At 46.6% G+C, this 22963-nt stretch overlaps 1 protein-coding gene across 1 annotated transcript; it reads right to left on the minus strand.

Annotated features, from left to right (window-relative positions):
- Window positions 1–2742: 2742 nt before the first annotated feature.
- Window positions 2743–21442, minus strand: LOC100550869 (polypeptide N-acetylgalactosaminyltransferase 17-like). The gene is made up of 4 exons (XM_019621842.1): window positions 21393–21442; window positions 12875–13041; window positions 4852–5026; window positions 2743–2980 (listed from the first exon to the last, which is right to left on the minus strand). Exons 1-4 carry the CDS (start codon window positions 21440–21442, stop codon window positions 2758–2760), a joined length of 615 nt encoding a protein of 204 aa, XP_019477387.1. The 3' UTR covers window positions 2743–2757.
- Between the last annotated feature and the right edge of the window lie 1521 nt (window positions 21443–22963).

Consider the following 22963-nt stretch of genomic DNA (forward strand, 5'->3'; position numbering starts at 1 on the left):
TGCAGCACCAACGAAATGAGTCGGGCAGAAGGAACCAGCAGTGCTGCAGCAGCAGGCAGGCTCCTTACTGAGAAGCCCCCCAAAATCATGGGCTGCCAGGTGGGAGATGAAGCTTTCCTGGAGAGCAACGAAGGCAGCTCCCACCCTGTTGTTGGATGATCAAGTCAACAGCACGCCATTTCATGGCATTTCCAAAGACCTGGTTGGGACAGGACACGGAAAGCATCAGCTTTCTTCTGTTTTCCCTTAATGAACAGGATTTCTGGGCTGGCAGTAAACATTGCTCAAAGTATATCATTAATAATAAAGGACTGCATCGGTACAGGTTAGGGGAAGACCTATGGGAGAGCAGCTCTGCAGATAAAAGATCTGGGTGTTCTGGTGGACAACAGGTTTGCCATGAGCCAGTAGTGTGCCCTTGTGGCCAAGAAGGCCGATGGTGTCCTGGGGTGCATTACTAAGAGCGTGGCCAGCAGGTTGAGGAAGGGGATCCTACTCCTCTGCTCTGCCCTGGGGAGGCCACATTTAGAATACTGCATCCAGTTCTGGGCTCCCCAGCTCAAAAAAAGTCAGGACTAGGAGTCCAGCAGAGGGCCACAAAGATGATAAAGGGCCTGAAGAACCTATGAGAAAAGGCTGAGTAACTTGGGTCTGTTCAGCCTGGGTAACAGAAGACTGAGAGGGGATCTGACAAATGTTTCTTAAATATCTAAAGGGAGGTGGGAGGCAAATGGATGAGGCCAGGCACTTCTCAATGGTGTGCAGCGACTGGATGAGGAACAGTGGTCTAAAACTTGAACACAGGGAGTTCCATACAAACATGCGAAAGAACTTTATGGTGAGGGTGATGGAGCACTGGAACAGGTTGTCCAGAGAGGTGGTGGAATCTCCTTCTATGGAGATACTGAAGTCCTCTCTGGACACCTACCTGTGTGACCTGCTGTAGGGTACCTGCTGTAGCAGGGGGTTGGACTGATGGTCTCCTGAGGTCCCTTCCAACCTATACTATTCTGTGATTCTATATACACACGTTAACACCGTCTGAATGAGAAAATTCAACTGCCTTGATGGGAGGTCATGCTGATGCAGATAAGGATCTACATGATGACTGTTTAAAACATCACTTTCTGCCTTCCTCTTCTATGAGTGCTAATTTAGATGCAATATGTTATGCCATAATCACAGTTTTATCTTCTGGGCAGAAGTAGTCAGAAAAGTCTGTAAGCCTGGCAAGGAGAGTCTAGTTGTGAAATGCATGCACAGCAGAGTGCTGAGATTGAGGGTTTCCTCATCTATCAGAATTTTAAATGTCATGGAAGAAAAAAACAACAACACAGAAGATTACAGAATCCAGGTATTACACCAGCATCCCTCCTAGCCACTAAGAGGGAATGCTTCTTGTGGGAAAATCATTGGATAGAGCATAAACCTGGAACCAGTTTGAGACTGGGCCATATTTTAGATGAATTTCATGCCATCAGCACTCTTTGCCTGGATAATTATATCTTATGAATCAACCATGAGAGAAAATTGCCTGCCAGTGCATTCCCACAGCTGTCTGTTCTCCAGTCTCCACCGCTGAGGATTTGGTAGGGGCAAACTGGAGCCCCTATCTTGGGCAGAGGAGTTTCTCTTGATGCTGCCATGATCCCCACACATCAATGGCATAAACCAAAACAAACAAAAGGAATAAACTGCCTTTTTTTCCCCCCCTCTTACTCCCACTCTTTTATCTTAAAAGGTCGCTATAAAACTAATGTACCTGTGCATATTATCATTTCAGAATTTCCTCTAATCCCATGCATAATTACATGGAGCACCACACCGCACCGGTATCCCATTCATGCAAACACTCATAAAGTGCACAGCTTTCATAGCACTGGGTGACAAAAAAAAATAACTGCAGTCATTTATTTCTGGTCTGAATGCAGTTGCACGACATAATGCAATGAGACAGTATTTTTCATCAGCTTTTTGTTGTGGTCACTACCCATTCATCTTTCTCAAAACCCTCCCCTCCCATGCACGTTAACAACGTTATTTTAGTAAGCTGTTGAATTATTCAGCAGCATCACAAGGCTGTTGGCTCTGACAGCCCCTGTGCCCATCCTGCACACCCCACACCTGAGGCAGCAGTGCCCACGTTACACTTCAGGTATTTGGGGGCTGTCGAGAGGAAATAATTGACCTCTGTGCACAAAGCAACCCCAGCCTAACGCATTGAGCTGCTCTCCCTCCTCCTGCTGTCATACTCTGCTCAAATGGACTTGGCCCATACCTGCACTCTGCAGGCACAACATTTCAGAGCTGCCAGCCACGCAGAGATCAGTGTAAGAACAACTTAAGATCTATTCTTTCAGGGCTTGTAAAATGATGTATTTGCTTGTTCTAACTTTGCCCTGAAAGGAGATGCAGTTTTTATTCAAAATACGCAGTGCCTTTATTTCACAAATTCACACTCAGTTCATTATGCAGCAATAATCACCTCATTCCTTATGATTTCCAAAAACTGAATGCTGTAATTGAAATAAAGCACCTTCGTCACGTGCAGTTAAACATAAGACTGTACAAACCTACACAGTGCCCACAACTCCCAGTGTTTCTGCACACCATGGCCAAATAATACCCTTTTCCAAAGCTGTTCACCCCAGTAAGACCCCTCAACTGGTGACGTTACAACGTAACACCCTCTCTGAGCATCCAACCTCTCTAGGCTGGCTTCTTACTTTGTCTTCTCACGTTTTGCCCTATTACACCTCACCTAGCAGGCCATGCCACATACCTGATGGGCAGTGAGGGGTCCCCAGCATCCCACCAGTCCTTGGGGGGGCTGATGTACATGCACCACAGCTCCCAGCTGTATCCATGGGCTGAGTTCTCATAACGCTGCACCTCAAAGTTGTCCTGCTTGATGTTGTCTATGGAGGGAAGGATGACTCTTCTTCGGTTTTCCTGAATTCGTGAAAGCACTGGCTCAGCCCTGGGAAAAAGAAACAATGTGCAGGAAGAAATTTAATTTCTCCCCACGTTTGCACGTGGACACTGTTGCCTTCATACAGCTTGTATGCTTAAATAAGGGTAAGGAAATAAGCATCGTGTCACCATTCATAAATAGAAAGGAATGTCATGAGCACCTCTTGCTGCCATTTGGAAGAGGCACCACGGCACCGAAGAGATACAGCAGAACCCACACAGAGGGGCAATCTCACACTGCAAAGCCCTGGCCTCTGTCCTACTGACCCATCTGCCCCTGCTTTTATCTGCACAGAAACCACATGCAGAGAGAACACATTTACACAGCCAGGATTAAAGGTTGTTTCTAAAAGGCGCTGCCAAGCCAACAGGGAGATGCAGCAGGAGGTTGCAGTGCTTGCACTTAGCAGGGTTCCCTGTCTGAACACATCCCTTGTGCAGGGCTGTGAGCAGAGACAGGGACAAAGCCCTGCATGTCTGGGGCACTCCAGCACCCTCCTACACCACTGACTGCTCCTATGAAAATCCACGGGCGAGCTGAGGCCAGCAGCAGAAGCAAAAAACAATTTCCACAAACTAAGGCATTAAGCTGTTGAAATGAATGAAAGCTCTGAAAGTGGACCTTATCTTCTCCTGCACAGCCAGCATGCTATGCTTTCTCTGGTATGCTTGCTTAAAAAACAACAACAACAACAAACATTATTAAACAGTAATTCCACACTTGGAACTTTTTAATTTTCAAAATTGTCATGTTTTTAAGCTGAGCTTTCCCGTTATCTTCACTGAGGTAGCAAAGAAATTGGACAAACCATCAACGAGGGGCCGGATTTGCAGCATGGACTGACTCTGCAGGCAGAACAACACAGAGAAGGCACTCGATGACCACCTGGAGACTCCTTCCATAGAAGAACAGCAACAGCAGCAGCTATGCAGTGCCAGAGCCGAGTCCTTGCTGCAGAACCACTCCCACTCCATCCCTTACAAAAGCTATTTCAAGAGCTCAGTAAATTGTAACTTTCTCAGTATACCAATAAAAGCATGTGTGGAGACTTAATGACCTGAAGAGAGGAGTGTTTAGTTGGGAATACAGATATCAACATAAGTAATGACTCCTAAATACACTCTTCTGATGTGCTGCTATTATAAAAACTCCAATGACTGCACAGAACTTTGTGCTGCAGAGTTGAATGTTGAAGCATTTTTATAGTGGATGTTTCTTCACGTTCAAATTAGACACAAGTTAGCCTCCTCTACATCTAGTTTCCTAAACATGGGCCATTTACTTTTTACATATGGTAGGAGAGAAAAACCACTCTCGGTTTCCTTTCACAATCTACACTCACAGAAACTTCAGCCACTTGAACCCACACGTTTCGGATCTCTCTGGAAAAGAGTCCTTATGAAACACCTTCTGTTGCTTCTGCGCCTCTGCACTTATTCCTAGCTGCAGAAGAAAACAAATCAATCTAAGACATCAGCCTCCCCCAGTGGGATCCAGCTGCAAAGGGCAAGAATGTGGGAAATGCTTTCTTTTTCAATCTCCCGCTGTCTGGGCTTTTTATTTTTTAAACTTACAGTTCTTAGGCCTAAGAGAACCGGAAATCAATGTGAACAGCAAACTAGAAGCGAGGGAGAAACAGGGAAACATCAAACAAGGGACTAGGAAACGATGACAGTAAACAAGAGCACCAATAATTAATATAAATAAGACCTTCCCTGTGTCATCCCAACGTGTCCCATTAGCGACCACTCAGCACAGGAGGAAGACGGGATTAACGTGTGTGTGGAAATGCTCCCACGCATCCTAACAAAACAACAGGCTGCCCCACATCAACGTCCCACCGCAAACACGCTGAGACCTCCTGGCCTAGCACCTACCAGCCAGCAGTGAACTCCACGTGGGCATCAAAGAACCCGGTGACATGGCCTGTGGCCGCCTTCCAGCCTTCGATGCGCGCTCGGATGAGGCCTTCCCTCTTCTGGTTGCGCACCACCTTCACGAGCCCCGGGTACCGCTTATTGACGTACTCCTCCAGCGGTGCCTTCAGTTCCTCTGCCAGGAGAAGCACCAGAAACCCACTGAAAATTTGCAAAGCCTCCACCTCACGTAACCCCCTGCACCCTGACACCACCGCTAGAAAGGATGTATTCACCTGAAACTACCTTAGATTTGAGTTAATGCTGTTTTGCATTTGCCAAACCTGATGTTGAATGGACTCTGATAGAATTAAAGAGGATTTGGCTTTATTTGGAAGATCTTCATCCTTTGTGTCTTAATGCTCATTGGAACAGCAGATCATTTAATTGTGTTGCCCAAGCATGTGCTGTGGCTGAGAACATGATGGAGCTGTCAGCCTGCAGTCATTACCAGCACTGAACTCGATGGTAGGTACAAGTTACACATTGTGAAAAGAGATGTACAGAATTTTTGAACCCAGGAGTATAAGAGAGGTTGGAAAGGCTGCAAAAAGCAGCATGTTTTTTCAACTGTTTGGAAGGGTCTCCAAAATCTCTACTGCCCCATTTGAGATTCTCAGTCCAAGGTTTGGTTGGAGGTCATGGGATTGAGAACCACCCCATTCAGGGACATACTGCAATCACCTGTCATTGTGTGTCACGTGCATCCTTCCAGCCTTCCCAGGGAGATTTCAACATGCTGTGCCCAACACTCCAAAAATAAAGCAAACAGCAAATAAACGAACATCCAACCACCACAAACAACAGAGAAAACTCTAATGGAACACTCCAGCTTACAATTGTGCCCTACTACATCGGTACAGAGCCTCCTGTTACAATACTCACTTTCTGTGCTGGGTTACTCTAGTGCTCTGCCTCTACCTCGGTCCTTTTACCTCCTGGTGAATCAGTGACATGCACAAAGATCTACTGATGAAAAGCGTGCTCTGTAAGACCTAAGTAAAACCACAGTGCACCAGCACACGTTGTTAACACCATGAAAGCAGTTCCTGAGAGGGTCTTTGATTCCTATCAGGCTCCAAGACATCAGGAAATTAAGATATGGTCAGTGACCCCAAGCGAAGGTTATTACCCCCAGACATACACCACTAATATAATCCACAGCATACAGCACATATCAGCAACAAAGCTATTCTTGCAGGAAGGAAACAGCAATCAGGGAGCAAATGAGTCAACAGCAAGGCCCATCTGCTGGGCCAGCCTGGGATACCATCAGAGGATACGGCAGCATTGGTTCCCTTTCCCTCCATTCCTTCTCCCAAGCACATAAAATGCGCTTCCTTCAGACTGGCATTGTTCCCCTCACATACCAATTTCCCCAAAGTCTCATTTCTCTTTTATGCCGAAATGGGAATAAAAAGAATAAAGCAAATGAGCCCCTTCCTCAACTCAAAGCATCTGCATCACATACACACATAACTCAGCAACTTCCATTTCATGCTGAGCCATTCGGAGAAAAACCAGTGTTTTATGGAGACAACAACTCTTCTGAATGGTTTTAAGGAGACAGGGACACAGACTTGTTGGCAGATGAAGCCCCACAAGCACAGCACAGCCTCTTGTGTCTTTTTGTCATCAATACTGCAGACCATAGCATTGCAGGCTAGACGGAACTATTAAAACCGTTTCCAACAAATTGGAATTTTAAGCTTTCCTCATTGAGGGGAAAGAGGAATAAACATTTGTGGGAACTGTTTGAGCAGCTAAAAGGAGGGTATAGATTTAGTGAACCGGGGAGGAACTGTGTGAAGTGGAACGACGCCAGGCAGATTTCTGGGCTCGCAACCTCTCTTCTCTCCCAGTCTGTCTCAGCCCTGAGCACCCTGGGGTGAGAATTAGCTGCTCAGATGTGCCTGTGCAAGCTCTGGCCAGAGGAAGGCTGCACATCTGTGCTGCCCTTGGTTGGTGTCTGAAGCCTCCAAGGTGGGCAACAGCTCTGCAGGAGGGCATGGTGCTCAGCAGGTGTAAGCACGATGCCGGAGCACTTTGGGGATTAGGAGACTCCCACTTAGCGCCCAAACAGGTGATATTACCAAATAGGTGATAACCTATTGAGCAGGCTCAATAGTGGGCTGGGCTTTGGATGTGCTTTGCTGTCAGAAGGCACAGATCCAGGCTGGGATCCGGAGCACTGCTGCATTAGGGTTGGCAGCAGCAAACCTTTTCATCTGTCACCAACTTCAGAAGTGTTTCACCTCCAACTCCTGCATCTCTGCAGCATATCCCAAAGCTATATTAGGAAGGTTAGGAGGGCTGAAATAATATGCCAGGAATTAAGTGACTTCCACTACAGGGGAACAGCCAAGAGCCTTGCTTAATAGAGTCAACTTTCCCTCAGAGTGGCAATCTGGCCTTTGAACCTGCTGTTTTCAGTACTCCACACAAACTACAGCAAGGCTGTACAACTGGCTGCTGTTCTCCTTGCCTCTGCCTTATGCTATGTACTTGCAATGCTTTTGCTCCTATCAGCTCATTGCTGAAAGTGAGAATATCCACAGCATACTGCACCAGTGAGTAGTTCAGCATGGTACGCAGCTCAGAGAAGAACTCTGGATGCAAAGAGACAACCAAAAGGAGCTACGGTGGGAGCAGAGCAGCGGCTGCCCCACTCACCCTCATCCTCATCAAAGCAGTGTCTGTGCAGCCCATGTGCTCACAAGGTATCTGCGTGGGTCAAACTCCAGGGGTGCTCCTCAACAGCACACCCACATCATTCCTGAATCTCATTCGTTACGGAGGCAATCAATATCTGCACATTGAGGTATCTGTGAACATTCGGTCTTTGCCACTGCATGAGACGTTTCCAGGGAAGTTCTGAAGAAAGAAACTGAACTGAAAATGCCAGCAGGTTCAATTTCAATCCTCCCTTTTGTTCTCCATCTGTCTGTATTGATCTTCACTGAAAGGCGAGTCCAAGAAAGTAGAATCCAATAGACCTGTTGCTCTATTAAAAATTCCAGCTGTCAGCTGTAATGACTTATGTCATGTATTGCAAAGTGTTTTGTCACCTACACGAGCCTTTTGGGAAATTGGCCTGCCAGAGAGACAGAGCCACTGGCTGCCATTCCAAGCAGCTGTGTCACGGACAGCAGCCCTGAAGCAGCCGTAGGAACTTCCAGGAATATCCACTGCTCTGTGTTTCATGCTGCAAATCCTGCCCAGACTTTCCCAAATCCCCTCAAGATGGGAACTACCCGGTGGCACACTAAGGAAGGAGCACAGACCAATGGCACCAGATGGCCAGAGGAACCGCACCTCCTCTACGCCCCTAAGGAAAACACGGCAGTGTTTGCCAGGCTGAGCCAAATGGGAAAAGTCTATGGAGGCTTTATCAGAAAGCCCACACACTGCAGGGCATATGGGTTAGGGCTGGGAATGCCCCATACCATGGGGCATAGGGACCTGCCTGAAGTGCCACAGCCATCACAGCTCAGGAAACTCCTTCAGTGATCAACAAATGGCCGAGAATTATGGCAGCGAGACTCAGATCCAGGTGAGCCTCCAAAGCTTTTCATGTTTGTGTGCAAATATCAAAGAGGTAACTGTGAACAGGGGAGCAGGTGTGTGAACCAATTCCCATACACAGACAGAGGTTGGGCTGGTACTACTCAGACAGAGATAGAGGCAAGGCTGGAACACTGAGTGCCTTCAGCTGCACATCCCTCACTGACCAAAGCCCAAGAAATAGGGACAAACCAACCAGGCTCACTGCCCCCTCTGCTCCTTAACAGGGCCTGAAAGCACCAGTACTGAACACCTGTGGGACAGCACCAGGTCTGTTGCAATTAAGCAACCCACATTTACGTAGAGCAACTGGAATGAGCAGGCACTCAGATGGGACCGATGTCCAGGAAAAGCTGAGATAAGACCCAACTTCTTAGAAGTTTGCTGAAACCATTCTCTAAACCCCAACACGTGTGAGCCAGCCCTCAGGGGAGCACACGTACACTGCTGGTGGTGCTGCAAAACAAGAAAGTGATGCACCAAGCCACAGCTCACGCCTTGCACCGAGCTAAACTGCAACCCGCAGCACGCGCCCTTGGGTGCAGCCAGCTGCTCCGAGCAGCCTTTCATCCAAAGGTTTCCTTTGATACCAAGAAGTTTGCTTTTCAAAGAGATATTACCCCAGATTAAAAACATTAGAAGACAGACAGCACAAAAAAGCAGGTGTTGATTTAAGCAACGCACTCAGACAAAGTGTGCAAGCGTGAGATAACGCAGCATCTCAGGGGCACGCGGCCGCATCCCTCCAACAAGCTGGGAAACACCTTATCAGTGCTGAACACAGCCTGCACGCCAGCCTGGTAATCACACCCCTGCAACAAACAAACAAAAGAAACCTCCAAAAAAGTCTTTACAAAGCGTGACACGCAGCTCAAAGGGGAAATGGGCTCCAACTACAACTCCCCACGCTCCTTCCTTCAAAAAGGGATTTTTTCCCATTGCAATAGCTTTGTATCTTTTATCTCCTTGCAGCTCACAGACAAAGAATCAGAACGCCCTTGTTTATTAACTTTTCATCTCTCATTGCATAGTTTTACGTTGTGCAACATTGTTCTCTGAACGGCACTACAACAAAGCTGAGATCAACACTCAGCTCTCAGCTCCAGCCCTGCGACTGACTCCAAAACATGAAGCTGACCTGGAAATCCCAGGGGTCTTGGTTGGGGTTGGAATGTGATGATCCTTCATGTCCCTTCCAACCCAGCCGTGCTGTGATTCTATGACACCTATACATATTCCCATCCTAAATTTTTCTCTTCCTGTATGTGAAAAATGCTTTCCAGCACAAAACACACCAAAACACAGCACCCTACAGCCCGTGGTCCAGAGCCACGGGCTTCCATTGGCCTCCAAGTGTTTGCCCAGAAGTTACCTCCAGGAAACCACCAGGGTTTAAGGAGCCACTGCTTTTGGGCCTCTGCTCTCAGACGGTCCATCTTCTTTCTGGTGCATAATGCTGAGCCCCCAGACTTCATGCAGGCTCCATATGCCATAGAAACTGTCCCATGCTCACACCCAACTCTAGCAATTTCTTGGGCCAGGCTTTTTTCAGTGGTGCCCAGCAACAGGACAAGGGGCAATGGGCACAAACAAGAACACAGGTTATTTCTATCTGAACGTAAAGAACTTCATTGCTGTAAGGGTGCCAGAACCCTGGAACAGGCTGCCCTGAGAGGTGAGAGAGTATCCTTCCTCAGAGATACTCAAAACCCACCTGGACATTTTCCTGGATGTCCTGCTGTAGGGAACTGCTCTGGGGGATCTCTAGAGATCCCTTCCAACCCTACAACTCTGCCCTTGTCTCATTCAGTGGACAATGCACACGCACAGCTCCATCCTTGTTGGCATCCTTGGCACAAGCACTTACTTCTCCAGGAGTCATCTCTAAATCTCAGAGCTCATGAGAATCTATTTTCCTGTAATTATTTTCCTGTAGAAATAAATCCATATGTTATAATGACTTTGTTTGCAATATCTGAAGCATCAATTGAAAGATGTTACTATCGCTGCTCACAATTATTTCCTACCATTAATGCAAATTAATATGACAATATTATGGCCATTAATATTTCTTTGCTGTCATTGAGACTCCTTGATGATGCAGAGAGCGAGTGCACAGGTTCAAGAGCTATGTGTTGGTTTGTATCATTTCTTTTATAGAAAAAAAATCTATGTTATTATACGCTTGGGAGGAGCTCTCCATAAACATCTGCCAAGTTACCTCATTATCTTCCTTCAAATCCCCCCCTTAAAAATCTCATTTGTTAGGATGCCACAAAGATTCAGCAGCATAGCTCCAACATTATTAACTAACCCTGGTGGATAACAGCATCTCCTTATTCCTTGCCCCATTTTCCTTTCATACTTCCACTGGAAGGCTTTTGAGGACAGCAGCATTTTGGTGCTCAGGTTTTGTACAACACCATCCCATTATGAGGGATGCTCATCGATGTAAGTGATACATCCTTGTGATGGGACACAGATAGCACACTGCCCAGGCGTGCAAAGCAATTGGTTTTACGCAGCTCCTCCACCCCTCAATCAGAGTGGGTCATCTCTCTGCACCTCCCCCTGCCTCGCCAGCTCCCACAGAGCACTGCAGCACAGGGAGCTCAAGCAGCACAAAAACAGGCACACAGAGGGAACCCTCCAGGAGCAAGAGCCCTGCTATCACCCTGCTAATACCAGTGCTGGTACAGCATTCCTGCAGGCCATCACCCTCGTACAAGCCACCAGGAAAGGCCCTGCCTTGCAATCTCAGCTGCAGATAAAGAGATTTCATCCTGCATCCTCAACACCAGCTGCAGTCTCAGCTTACTTGGGGTGGATGCTTTTTGAAAGGGTTCATTTCACTGTCTCCTGTCTTTTAATAGTGCCTCCAGAGTCCCTGACTGGATGTTAGTGATGCAAATTGCAGAGTGGAGGCTGTTTAGAAGCACATTTGTCAGTGTGTGGCAGCGCATAGAAAAACTCAACAATCATTACTAGGAGGTTCTCTAATGAAGAGAATTCTTCTCTTCACCCCATTGGTGTGGTTCAGTTTTGAGAAGGAACGTCTCGTTTTGGTGTTTCAGACTGGGCAATACCACAACAAGAGGTCACCTGCACTTTCTTTTCAATATCCAAACTGATATCTGAGCTCTGAAATCCCACAGCTTCACCAACGAACGTCACCTCAGCTTCTGCACCAGAGCTGCTGCGATTTTCATCAGCTGAGGAGCTGGCCTCTTGTTTCTTCTACTGGTAATTATAATTCATCAGCTTTCTATGGTGCTCATTACTGTGATATTTGAGTGCCTATTTTTACAGGCTTGAGTAGCTCGCTGCACACCATCTCATCTCGCTGCAGACAGACGAGCAACCTCTCAGACTTCCTTTGGAAACGAGCTCTCCTCATCCTGTGCCCTCCCCGTTCTTTCTTTCTCATCTCAGAATCCACAACCCGTGTCCATTATTATTATTATTTTTAAGTAATACCAAAAGCATGCAATGCAAATGAAGGCAGCAATCAAAGCAACAACTATTTGCTGGTCTTCATGAGATTTTAACTGCCCTAATGATGTTATCCAACTGTACACTGGAAGAACAAATCTGGGAAGAATCCAAGACCGAAAACGTTGCCATATGAAATTAAACACGCTGCAAATTTCTGCAATCAAAAGCCAGAAGGGAAGATATTCAGCAGTGCCTGTAAGAAGGCTGAACCAAAACACGAAGGTAACATGGGAAACCTAACATCTCTCTCCACGTGTTGTCATGGCTTGAACTTGTGTGTGCCTGGTGCGCTGGTTTCCTCCTCTTCACAACTCTTTCTCACATCAAAAACATCACATAAGAGGAATGAGGGTCTCTGCAGATCCCAGAAATTAAAAAAAAAATAAAAATAGGTATACATATATATATTTTTTAAACTGGAGTTTTGTTATAGACAGGGAAAGTGAGGCACACAAAGGGGAAATGCAGAGTGTAACACCACTGCGAGGAACCAAAGCAGAACTGGATCTCTGTGCTCCAGGGTCTTGTCCTTCTGCTTCTTATTTAGAGGTAATCCTCTGCAACAAGCAGAGTGCTGTGACCAGAAACAAGGACACACCTGAAACCAGAACCTGTGAATGCTCCAACTAAGAGAAAGGTAAGACTGCTCTCTAGTTTCCTTTGCAGACTTCTAGCTTTTAATTGCAATCCCAATCAGTAGTTATTGCAAATTTTAACTTTGGTTTGATTCTGTTTCAGTTTTCGCTACAAAAGCTGAAGAAATGGAAAAGGGGGAGAACAGCCCTGTCAGACTGCAGGCTGCCAGCAGCATCATCACAACCAAAGGAAACGCAACGCAACGCTGCATGAGATTGAGGAATGCAAATCTGAGACGTGAGGAAATCAAACCCCCTCCTGTTCTGGTGCCCCACACCCCTGCACTAACCTTCATCGCTGTTGTCATCCACGAGGATGATCTCCTTCAGCAGGTGGGCTGGCGTGTGATTGACAGCACTGTGCACCGACCGCAGGATGACCGAGAGAGCTTCGTTGACGAAGATGAAGATAATGGAGATCTGGGGCAGGTCCTTGCTGTACTTCAGCTCTTTGCACCTGCAGCACAAAGGGGAAAGAAAGAGACGAGGTTAGCAGAGCGTGCTGCAGCACTCAGCGCTGGGAACATGTTTGATGTGCAGCATTTACGGCACAGCACGGGCAGTTCTGCCTGGTATTTCAGCTGCCTGGGTGTGACTTCACCAGCACTGAATAGGAAGAGATGGCAGCACCACAGAGCATCCTCCTGGCTCACCAAGGCAGGGTGCAAACAGCTCGCTCAGCTGAGGTTGTGTTTGCATGTCCATATGTCCACAGCTGCCAGAACAGAGGAAGCCTTTCCCATTTAGAAGGAAGCTCCGCTTTGCTATTCCATGTTAAGATTAATTGATGCTCAGAAATGAGTTAAGTTCTTAAACCACACTTGTGAACTTTCTCCCATCTGTCGTGGTATGAAGCGAATACAAAACAACCCACGTTTAAATAGTTTTAATATACATTTTAGCTCTCTTTATAGATTCTTCTGAACACACTTCTGTCTCTGAAGCATCCCAGCAGGGCACTGCTGTGAACTGAGATCTTTATACTTCACAGTCAGTACAGCTTAAACCAAAGCTTTGAGATCACCTCTCTGGGTCTCAGAAGTCATTGCTTAACTCCAGCTTTGGTTTGGTGGCTGAACATCTGCTCGGGCACGTTTCTGTTGTCAGAGGTGGTACTGGAGACAGAGAGATGCAAGGTGTTTCCATTTTCCCCACCAGCCTGCACCCCAGCCAGCAATGTGTTCCCTACTTTAAACAATTCAACCTAACTTGTCAGTTTCCCCCACGATAAAGAGGGAAGAACAAGAAAATGAGCTGTTCTGCTCCCTCTCCCCACTGAAGCTGGATTAGCCATGCAACATCAGTGTTCACAGAATTGCAGTGAGCATTTACCAACTAAATCTTGCCCAGGTAAGCAAAGACAGAACAATGCAGGATATCCAGGAGCAGCTTCAAGCTCGTTGACTCCCCAGCAATGACTCCGTATTTAATTGTGCTGGGTGTTTCTTAGGCAACAGCAGGCATTCTCTATGCTCCAAAAAGAGACACTGGAGACAGAGATTTTCACAGAAACACAGTTCTTTATGATTCCTCTTTAGTTAACAAGCATGTTGGCTGAAAACAAGGTTGCATTTCCTGATTTAACTGTTGCATACCCTAAAGCAATCCAAGCTTTCCACAAAAAAGAATCTCTCAAATGCTGAAAAACATCTTCCAGAAGGCAGATCTCTCTTTACAGTGAACACAACTGACCCTGAAATCCTGGCACAAAAGTCAAACTAAACAGTGAGAGATTAAAAACCTGCTTTTCACAGCTGTCGGTACCTGCTAAGCTGAAGAGAAAGTGGTCACAGGATCAGGAGCGTTTCCTTCTAATGACTGCACACCTCTGGTCCCTAGGCCACGTTTCTGGGGAATACTCAGCGTGTGATAGAAGTGGTATGGAGCAAAATCCAAAGCGAATCCTTTGAGGCTCATCTTCTGCTCACCGTTTCCTTCACCCAATGACTGAGGGCTGGAGAACAGCATTACAGGGAGACAAGAGGTCAGGAAAGGAGCAGGCACCTCAATACCCGCACTGTCCCTGTGCAACTCCCTGTAGGAGGCCGTACATAAACACCCCATCCTGGTTGCTGTGGTTGCAACCGCAGGAGCAGGGAAAGCAGCCATTTAAAACCAAGTTAACCTCAGGTGGGTCAGCCCTCTCGAGGGCCCTTTGGTGCACGAAGCAGCTGTGCTGAGCAGAGCTTCTGCCTGCAGCCAAACTCATTCATGGGCATACATCCATGCATGCCAGAGAGCACCTGGTGCTGTGTGCTCTACGGGGCCAGCAACAGGAGGAGTGCTCAGGTTCCGACCCAATTAGAAGGGTCAGCAGAGAGCTTGTTAAAGCAGCAGGAATAATGACTACAAGGAATGGGAAGTGGTTTGGTTTGCTGTTTGTTTTTGGTTTTTTTTTCCCCTTCTAAGCATTTTAAACACAACATGGACTGATCCAGACCCTGCAGCGCTCAGTGCTTCAGGTGAACTCAAGAGGAACAGCAGACAGGGACAAGTCCCAAGGTTCAGGCTGAGACAGCATTCACGTCCAGGTGACAAAGCACTTCATAGAATCATAGAATCACAGAACAGCTTGGGTTGGAAGGGACCCCAAGGATCATCAATTCCAACCAACAGGCAGGGCTGCCAACCACTAGATCAAGTACTCGACCAGGCTGTCCGGAGTTCCATCCAACCTGGCCTTGAACACCTCCAGGGCTGGGGCATCCACAGCCTCTCAGGGCAGGACAGTGAGAAACTTTCAGTGAAAACCTTCTGACGTCATTTGGGTGATTGCAGCCTCCAAACACAGAGCCCGGACCACATCCATGTTCAGGATTCAGGCTGAGCATCCAGGAAGCAGCACACACACCAGCTCAGACTGCGGCCTTGTCTCTTTGGGGACGTGCAAATTAGTGAGATGAAAGTGATCCTCTAGAGCATTCTCAAGGGAACATGAGGCTAACAGAGGGGCAAGAAGCGCTGGAAGAAACTGGCTGTCCCAAGGCTTTTGCCAAGCTTATTGAGAACTTGAACTAAAACCAAAGCAAACACATCTCTATGTAGGCTAGAAAGCCTCTGCAGATCCTCTTATCCTCCAGGAGAACAACTTCAGGTTTTATTTCTGATGCTCAGTTCACACCATATCTGCTGGTGGCTCTACTCCCAGCCCAGGAAGGATGGATTTCTCAGACAACAATTGCAAATACTTTGAAAACTTTTAAATGTAAATATGATGATGGTGAGATCAACATCATACATCCTTTCTGGAGTCACTGTTTTCGTAAGGTGAAAGTTCAGCACCTCTTTTTAACATAAATTTGCCCACTTCCAGTCATCCATCATTACCAAAAGGCAATTTCAGAACACGTGGGCAAAACCTGGCCCTGTACATCAGGAAATACCTCAAACTGGAAAAAAAATCAAGTAGTCTGCAGTTGGTCCTTGGTTTCCTCTTTGCGAGATGAGGAACACTCCATCAGTAAAGCTCAGAACAATGCTCGCTTGCCAACACCTGTGAGCTAATTAGCACAGGTTACACAGTGACATTTTCCTCACTAAATCCTACTCTCTTCAGCTAACGTAGGCTGGCACCTGCTTGCAGGATTTATATCAAAATATCATGGATTAATAGCAAAAAGATACAGAGCCCTTACGGCTTTGTCTCTCATTTAGATCAATGGGACATCAGAGTAAGAGGCATTTTATGTCCCATTAAATCATGCTTGACTATGTCTCCTTAAATCACACTGACAAAACCCTCTTTAAGTTTTGCCTTCCCAATGCACAGCATCAGGGCTGAAGATAAAGCCCAAGCTGAGCAACCAGTGGGAAGCATCACTTCTCCTCCAACAGTAGGAAATGGGGTTTTACTCCACCCCTGGTCCTCTTCACCTTTCTTTGGTCCAAGATCTTCATTCTACACAAAAGCCTGACTTTGCAATCAGGAGCATGTGGAATAAAATATATTTACAGGGAGGCTTTTTTATTTTTTCATTTTTTTTTACAGAGACAATTTTATGCATGAAGCCATTGGGAAACAAATGAAGGATGAGAAGAGGAGGTGGGGGAAGGGCCGAGTTTATGGGGAACAGCTTCGTGTGCGTCAGGCTGCATTAATCAAGTCAGCACATTTCCAAACAACAACAACAACAAAATCAAGTTGTGCAACAGTGACAGCGTGCTGCAGGAAAAACAGCACCCAGACACAGCCGGAGCCCAGGAGCAGTGGGACAGCCTGCTCCCACATCACACCACTGCCACCCAGACCCCGTCGCCACGGATCCCAGCCATGGCACCAACTGACTGCAGAAGCAATCTGCCTCCTCCTGCAATACTCCTCGCTCAGCTCATCCACTCCTGACAGCACGCACATCTATTTTCCGCACTACCTCAAATCATTACGGCCATCATTTTTTCCTAATTTGTCCCAGCTGTACCGCCTGTGAAGTCCTTCCTCCCCAATCCATATATAAATATGCCTACCCAAATTTTACGTGAAGATTAAAAACCATTAAGCAGAAAGTATAGCTGTTCTCACTTCTAGCGAGAAGGCAGAACTCCATAAATTTGAGAAGTCTGCTCTGGATGGGATGTGCCATGGGTTTCAAATAGGCTCCATGTTTTAAGGGTAATACTTGGATCTAGTAAAAAATAAAAATAAAAATAAAAAAACAGAATTCAACAGGCTGTCTGAAAACAATCCATCCAGAACCTGAATTTCCTAGTGATCTATTTCTAGAGAATCATTTCCATTCTCCATTCACCACGGATTATCAGTCTGCAGCCATCTCTCCAACCATGTGATGAGGATGCAAAAAAAAAAAAAAGCAAGGCAGAGATTTTGGTGAAAACCCAGAGACAGATGAGCTGGGAGAAGTGTCAGATGGTAAAGAAATAGGAGAGAAATGCCAGTGAAGGAAAAGTGTCTGCTACTGCAGGCACAGAACCCAGATGGTGCTATTAAAGCCCCATCAGCACAACCCATTCTCCAAAGGTCACTTCCAGCTCTGCATTCAGCTCTGTGCCCTGCTGCCTGGGATGCTGCCACATCAACAACGGAAGGCAAACGAAGTGTTTAAAAACATCAATGGAAAACCAAATCTTCTTGCAAAAGGAAGCACTCAGACATGCCCTGCAGCATGAGAGAAGCAGCACAGGGAACTGGGCAGGACCTGGTGCCAGCCAAATCAAAGCCTGCTAAGAGACAACTGCAGCTTACCCTAAGTTGCATGTTCGGTTCTTAAGCACACAGCTGGCCAGTCACTGACGGACAGAAAACACTGGAGGAAAGCCAGAGGCAGTGCATGGGGTCATAGAATCATAGAATCACAAGGTTGGAAATGACCTGCAAGGTTATCTAGTCCAACTGTCCTCCCATTACCATTGCTACCAGCACTTGCCTGCCCTTGGTTCCAGCCTGACCCAAATGAGCAGCACTCGAGGACCCTGACCAAACGCATCCAATGAGCACACAGTGATCTGGTGGCACCACATCCCTGGTGCAAGCCATTAGCAAGGTAAGTTTTCCAGATAAAACATAAGCAAGTCCAGTCATAAGCATGCCAGCTGCTGTGGATCCAGCTCAGGTACCACCACTGCAGCCTGCCGAGGGAAACAGCTCCTGAGTCCATGTGCTGTGTGGCAGGGCAGAGAGCAGGCACAGGCAAGAGTTCAAAGCCTCACCCCCTCAGACAATGCCAGACAGCATCAGTACTTACTCGTCTTCAACATCAGTGCAAGGTAACTGTTGACACGAGGAGCAGCACATCCTATTCAGAGATTTAAGTGCAGTGCAAACTTTAAGTTTCCCATTTCCACAACAGCAGGAACGGTCACTACTTGACAGATGGAGAGGTGATGCAGAATAATGCATGCAATTGCCCAGAAATGAATTACTAGCAGGCCAGGAACCCAGAAGTCTGCCGCATAACCTTTTTATCACTTTAAAATAAGGTTATTTCTTACTTTCCCCCTGCTGTTCAGCCCTCCCCAGCCTCCTCATCGCTCTGTGTCCTTCCCCCAGCAGGAAGCAGGTAAGATTTCCCATACAAAGGACAGACACTGCATTACCAAGCAGGACTGGCTCTGCCTTGGATGGATGTCAAGTATGAAAAACACACACATACGAAAAGGTCAACAAAATAACAGTGGGCTGCTTTCTTGCAGCCATTGGAACAGTTTAATTGGTCTGACTAATGGCTGTCACAGGGCGAGCATCACACGAGGTAAGTTTTGGGAGCACAAAGAGCTCCCAATCCTCTGAAGTTAGGAGGCACAGATAGCCACACACCAGAAGTGATAGACTTGCTGCTTCGGCTGCCACAAGGCAGAGGGGCTCAGCAGAGAAGCCCTCCGTGCCAGCCTTCCAGGAGTTCAGACTGATGGATGAGCACTGTCTCTGTCTAATGGCTACATCATCATTAGCTCTGACTCCACGCCATTACTCATTTTTTAAGAAATGCCCTTCAGGTCTGCTCAATGCACTGCTCTGGAGGTGCAAAACACACACATCCTTTTTGGGATTCCAGCATCAGAAACTACCATGAAGAAGGACAAGCAGCCATGCCTGCACAATGCCCTACAGTTCTACCCACAGTTCTTTCTGAAGTTACCCCTTCATCTACTGATGGGGGAACGACTGGATCACGTTGGAACAGGTTGCCCAAGGAGGCTGTGGATGCCCCATCCCTGGAGGGACTCAAGGCCAGGCTGGATGTGGCTCTGGGCAGCCTGGGCTGCTGGTTGGTGACCCTGCACATAGCAGGGGGTTGGAACTGGATGAGCATTATGCTCCTTTGCAACCCAGGCCATTCCAGGATTCCATAATATGATCCTCCCCATCTCATATGCGTGATCCAGCCATAAGACATAAACTGGATAAGTATAAAAATTCATGCTGGTGCCTAAAGAGTAAAACAAAGCAGACAAGGACTTTAGTGGCTTTGATTATAGAGACCACACTTCTTCATAGAAGACCTCAAAGACTGCTTTTTCACAGATTTCCTCCTCTCTTTCTTACCAAAGTGGCTGGAGTTTTTCTTCTCCTTTATTTTTTACTTTTAATTCTGAGCATCCAGAAGTTCCTAATTCTCGTTCTTGAAGTTAGTTATTAATCATTTCCTTGCTGGCCATCACACAAAATAAATCCAGCTAACGTGCTTCTCATAAGCTTATCCCTCACTGACATTTCATTCTCGTACAAGGCTTGAGGGTTTGAATATTTAAATAGGCAAATATTCTTTTGATTAGTAGAATAAATGATTCTTGTTACTTACAGCCCTTAAAAACAGTAAGCCTCGTGAAAGTGTTCAAATATGTTGGCACAGCTTTTACAGGATTTTGTAGATTTTCCTGCAAAATGTGCCTCGGCAGCAGAGAGAGTTCAACTTAACAAGCTCACATGCTTTTAAATGCCTCTCCTACAATGACATATGGAGTTGCAACATTAAAGCAAAGGTGCAACGAAGTCAACTTGTTTAGAATTTCTGCACATTAAGTTGAATTCTCCCCAAAATTACTATCACACAGATTACAACTTGGTCAAGCTCTTATAAAACCAAGCTGGAGCCAGCATCATCCTGCAAATAAAAGAATCAATAGATCTCTCGGCACCTAGGAAGCTTGGATCACTGGTTCCAAGACTGCAGTGTCAGAGCAGTGACCTTGTAAGACATTTTAACCCATTGTACAGGGGGGGACCCGGGCTCTTTCTGTGGAGAAGGGCCCCAAGAGACTACAAAACACATGCATGGTTTGTAATCCTACAGCTGGTCTTTGGGTGCCTATCACCAGACCTATACTTTCCAGGATAGCTCAATTAATGATGTCTGCTGTCTCTGCTTCTCGTGTAGAGCCCTGGGCTCTTCACCTGCTCCTCATCTGTCCCATAAGGACAAATCGCACAGCCTGGTGCTTTTGTCCCACGTGGCCACGTTGCAGGGAGGTGAATGTGCCTCCATTCTCCACATCTGGACACTGTGGAAGCCCACAGCACAAGTGATCTGTCAAGAGACCTCAGAAGGAGGAGGCTGCTCTCCTCTTAATTAAGGCATCGATGATTTAAGCACCACTTCATGCCACTCAAAGCTCCTGTTATCAACCCTTTAAATGAGGAACTGCAGAAATCAGGCAGCCACCCCAAGGCCACAGGAGGTCAGTGGCACTCAGGAACAAAGCCCACAGGTCGTGCAGCAATGGCAGTGCCAACCTGGAGACCTACCTGCAATCCTGGGCAAAGCCCAACAAACACAAAGAACATCTATGAGCTCTTTTATTTTTCGGTCAGTCTGTTACGTAAATGGTCCCCTTAGAACAGGGCTGAATATTGCCAAAATATGCATGGATCGAAGGAAGAGGCTGTGAAAATGGCATTCTACAGGCTGCTCCCACCAGGAGATGAACAGATCCAAGCTCCAACTCGGGACATATGGGCACTGAGCCAGTCAACATCACAAGCAGAGGAACACTGATGCTGCTAGAAAGGAGCAACCAAATCCTCCACGTTATGAGCTCGTAAGTGCTAAGAGATCACCGTGTGAAAGGCAGTAATGTAAAGCAGTAAATTAACAGTGTATGCTTTGACACTCTCTATTACAGGTGTCACCTACCTGTGCAGCTGATCATGTAGACACGATGCTGGATGTGGCTAATTAACAGGCATTCAGACCAAGTCAAAGCTCCCGTTGAGGTCAGTGCAGAAACAGTGGCACTGCCAAAGGACGACTTCACCCACTTTGCTCTCCTGGAAGTACCTGGCTGCCTTGCTCACGGGCTGATGCAGCTATGTTTGGGAGCAATGCCTCTCCTCTCCCTTGATCCCAGACAGACCTCGGCTGAACTTCCACCAGATGGACACATTCCAGGAAGCAAACCCTCATCGAGCCCCTCAAGCCATGACCCCATGGTGATGACAATCGCACCCCACCACCAGCTGCTCAGCCCTGCTTAGACATGTTGGGATATAACCAAATGTAGCATGAAATCCTTGCTGTACTGCCTCATCTTAGGAGCTTCTTACCAGAACAGATCTCATGGAACTCAAGCTCTTGCTGTCCCCTGTATATACGTAGGGCAGTGAATAAGCAAAGTGGCTAATACAGCCTGGAACAGTGGGTAGAACAACGCCATTGCTCCATGCAGCATAAAATGATGCATTTAAAAAGCAGCAGCTGATTTTTAGAGATAACTTCCTTTTTCTTTATGGCTGATCCAACCTTTTGAACGGTTTTCTGAGCTGGCACCATTTTCACTAGCCTGGTCTGGTATTGAATGGGGAGGTTGGTGGCCCTGCCTGTGGCAGGGGGGTTGGAGATTTGAGATCCTTGAGGTCTCTTCCAACCCAGGCTGTGATTCTATGTGACTTTCGCCTGCTTCACACAAGACCAAACACACAACCGAATCTCATCCCACCCGCACAAACGTTCATGCTGGATATGTTACGTTTCTCCCTCCCACACCAGCTCACAGACATCCTCCTGGTCTCACCACAGAGAACTGCTATGCGCTTCGTGTTGGTGCAGCTGAAAACCTGGGAGGTAAACTCTGATGTATGGATGCAGCACTGATTGGATTGAATGATTTACTCACGATCGGGCTGCGAAGCACCGTGACTGAAACACAATACGTTATAAATCACTCCACAATCTGCTGCTGCCTCCGCACACGCTGTTGTGCCCAGGCAGATTCAGGCTTGCTCAAGTTTCCTTAATCCAGACAAATTTACTGCTTCTCAGCTTTTACTTACATATCCACAAAGGGTTCTGGCTTTAAATCTCAGTAGAAAAGCAAACACTTGCACGTCCTTCTGTACTGATGGCAAATAAGCCCAGGAACTGCAGGGACTGATTGCCAACAAGCTTTGTTCGTGTTCTCCTCACAAAAATAAAGCTTCTCCAGGAAATGCATTGATCTTCATTTGCTTTTTGTAAAGATTATAAACAAGCTCAGAAGAAAGCACGAGTTCAGCCCTCTATTCATAATGCCATTTCCTAATCACGGCCCATTCACTGATGGCTAATTTCAGTGGGTATTTTGCTGACTCAGTCACACATCTTCTGGCAAAAGGGATTATCGATATTAAATAAATTGTATCTGCCTTGTGAAGTAGATGGAAAAGTGAACTATTTTCTATTACCCAAGAATCTTAAGAGGTCTAACGCTATCTGATAAAGTTTTATGTTTATAGATTCAGAACGTAAGATTCTCATAAATTGACTTTCTGATCATTAAACCTCTAAAACTCATCAAGTTTCCCATGAAATCTCTTTCTGTTTTGTTTTGTTTTCCCAACTCTCACCTCATTTCCAGTAACCACTTCTCAGAAATGTTGTACCTTACATTTTTACAATTAAAGCACCAAAAACATGCACTGCGATTTCAGGATCTAGGTATACACAGGC

This window comes from Meleagris gallopavo, chromosome 21, assembly GCF_000146605.3.
Source record: "Meleagris gallopavo isolate NT-WF06-2002-E0010 breed Aviagen turkey brand Nicholas breeding stock chromosome 21, Turkey_5.1, whole genome shotgun sequence".
Taxonomy (NCBI): Eukaryota; Metazoa; Chordata; class Aves; order Galliformes; family Phasianidae; genus Meleagris; species Meleagris gallopavo.